At 38.9% G+C, this 2,449-nt stretch overlaps 1 protein-coding gene across 1 annotated transcript; it reads right to left on the reverse strand.

Moving 5' to 3' along the window:
• Positions 1 to 1,405: 1,405 nt before the first annotated feature.
• On the reverse strand, positions 1,406 to 2,195 carry LOC140853417 (uncharacterized). The gene has a single exon (XM_073248048.1). It carries the CDS (start codon positions 2,193 to 2,195, stop codon positions 1,758 to 1,760), a length of 438 nt encoding a protein of 145 aa, XP_073104149.1. The 3' UTR covers positions 1,406 to 1,757.
• Between the last annotated feature and the right edge of the window lie 254 nt (positions 2,196 to 2,449).

Below are 2,449 nucleotides of genomic sequence, written 5' to 3' on the forward strand. Positions count from 1 at the left end.
AAGGTCTGAAACACGATCCTTAAATGTCTCTCATGTTCCTCTATATTTTTAGAATACACTAGGATATCATCAATAAAAACAACAACGAAGTGATCCAGATACGGCTTGAAAATCCTGTTCATCATATCCATAAAAGCAGCCGGTGCATTGGTTAGTCCAAAAGGTATTACTAAAAATTCATAATGGCCATATCTGGTTCTAAATGCAGTCTTAGGTACATCTTCATCTTTAATTCTTAGTTGATGATAGCCTGATCGTAAGTCAATTTTGGAGAAAACTTGAGCACCCTGAAGTTGATCAAATAAGTCATCTATTCGTGGAAGAGGATATTTGTTCTTTATGGTTACCTTGTTCAACTCCCGATAGTCAATGCGTAATCGCATGCTTCCATCTTTCTTTTTCACAAATAACACAGGAGCTCCCCAGGGTGATGTACTTGGCCGGACAAACTTTTTATTCAAAAGTTCTTGCAGTTGATCCTTTAATTCTCGTAATTCTACGGGAGCCATCCGGTAAGGAGGTTTCGAAATAGGTCCGGTTCCTGGGGTGATATCAATTTTAAATTCAACCTCACGCTCTGGGGGCAGTCCGGGTAGTTCATCTGGAAAAATATCAGAAAATTCCTTGATAATTGGAATCTCATCCAACTTTATCTTTTCCTTCTCGACGTCTATTACGTGGGCCAAAAATGCTTTGCATCCTTTCCTTAAAGCTTTTCTTGCGTTCATGATTGAGATAATACCCAAGGATTGTTTGAATTCCTTATTATGAACTTCGCCTTGAAAGAAGAATTGTGGTTCATCTGGAATTTGAAATACCACTTTTTTCCAAAACAATCAATATGTGCATGGTATGAAGATAACCAGTTCATCCCAAGAATAACATCAAAATCATACATATTTAGCTGAATCAAATCTGCTGCTAATTCTTTTTCTTCTATTTGGATTATGCAATTCTTGAAAATAATATCAGCAACAACAATATTTTTAAAAGATGTGCTAACATATAATGGTTCATTTAGTTTTCCAGGCACACAATTCAAAGAAGTAGCAAACTTGAGAGATATAAAAGAGTGTGAAGAGCCAGAATCGAATAATACACGAGCATAAATAGAATTGACTGGGATAATACCTGTCACCACTTGATCATTTGCATTGGCCTCCTGCTGGTTTAAAGTAAATACTCGTGCGTTTCCTTTTTGTTTTTGATCAACCGGTTTGCTAGATCTAGAGTCATCTCTTTTCTTATTTGGGCAATCACGAGCCATATGTCCTTTTTCACCACATAAGAAGCATGCTCCAATCCTCTTGAGATAAGGTCCATTATAATTTTTTTCCACAGTAGGAGCAGGATGAAGATTCTTTCTTCTTATCAAAGTTATTATTTTTGAAATTTTTCTGCTGATCCTTTAGATTTCCTGCTGATCTCGGTCTCTTCTTATCTCCTCTTTCTAGTTCTGCTCTTTTCAATTCAGATTCTACTTTCAAAGCTCGCTCCAGTACGTCCTTGTAGTTATTGAAAATATGAGAAGACAGACGGGATCGAATTCCATATCTTAGACCTTGTTCAAATCTGTTAGCTTTACTCCTTTCGAATTCCATAAGTTGAGGGCAGAAGCGGCCTAGCTCATTAAACTTGTTAGCATATTCTAGCACCGTCATATCATCCTTTTGCTTTAAGGCTAGAAACTCATTTTCTTTTACCAACCTCATTGTCTCCGGAAAGTACTGGTCATAAAATATCTCTTTGAATTCTTCTCAAGTGAGCTGATCATCATTGTTCCCATAGGCAGCTTTTATTGCAGTCCACCAAAACTCGGCATTTCCTTTTAACATAGGGATGGCTAATCGGACCTTCACATTCTCAGGGTATTGCAGGGCATCAAACATCTTTTCCATCTCTCGAATCCATGTCTCTGCAGCCATAGAATCAGATCCACCCTCAAATAGAGGTGGGTTGAGCCTTCTGAATCTCTCATAGTATGACTCCATAGATAATGTCGGTCGAGGAGCAGTCTGTGCCTGCTGCTGAATAAGCTGAGCCACCACTTGACATACACCAGCAATGTCCGCCTGTGTGGCCGGTGCGTCAGGAGCCCGCTCAGCTGGTTGATTGTCAGCTCCTCGTGACGTTAGTCTTGCTCCTCTTGTCCTAGCGGCCATATTTGCCAAAGTCTCGTCCTCCCTATCGCTCATCGCTTCCTATTCAAATGTCAATCATTATTACGTTATTTTATAACAGAGTTACAGTACAGTTAATAATTTAAGTCAAAATCTAACTATGCATAACCTAGCTACTCACTGTTAGGTTTTTTAAGTTCTATCCTTGATTTAAACCTATTGCTCTGATACCTTAATATGTCATGCCCCAATTCCGGGACATAACACGGCCATGCTACCGAGGGATGGACCCACGAGAACATGAAGCCAAAATTCATCTTCTTAAATAT

This window comes from Elaeis guineensis, chromosome 13, assembly GCF_000442705.2.
Source record: "Elaeis guineensis isolate ETL-2024a chromosome 13, EG11, whole genome shotgun sequence".
Classification (NCBI taxonomy): Eukaryota; Viridiplantae; Streptophyta; class Magnoliopsida; order Arecales; family Arecaceae; genus Elaeis; species Elaeis guineensis.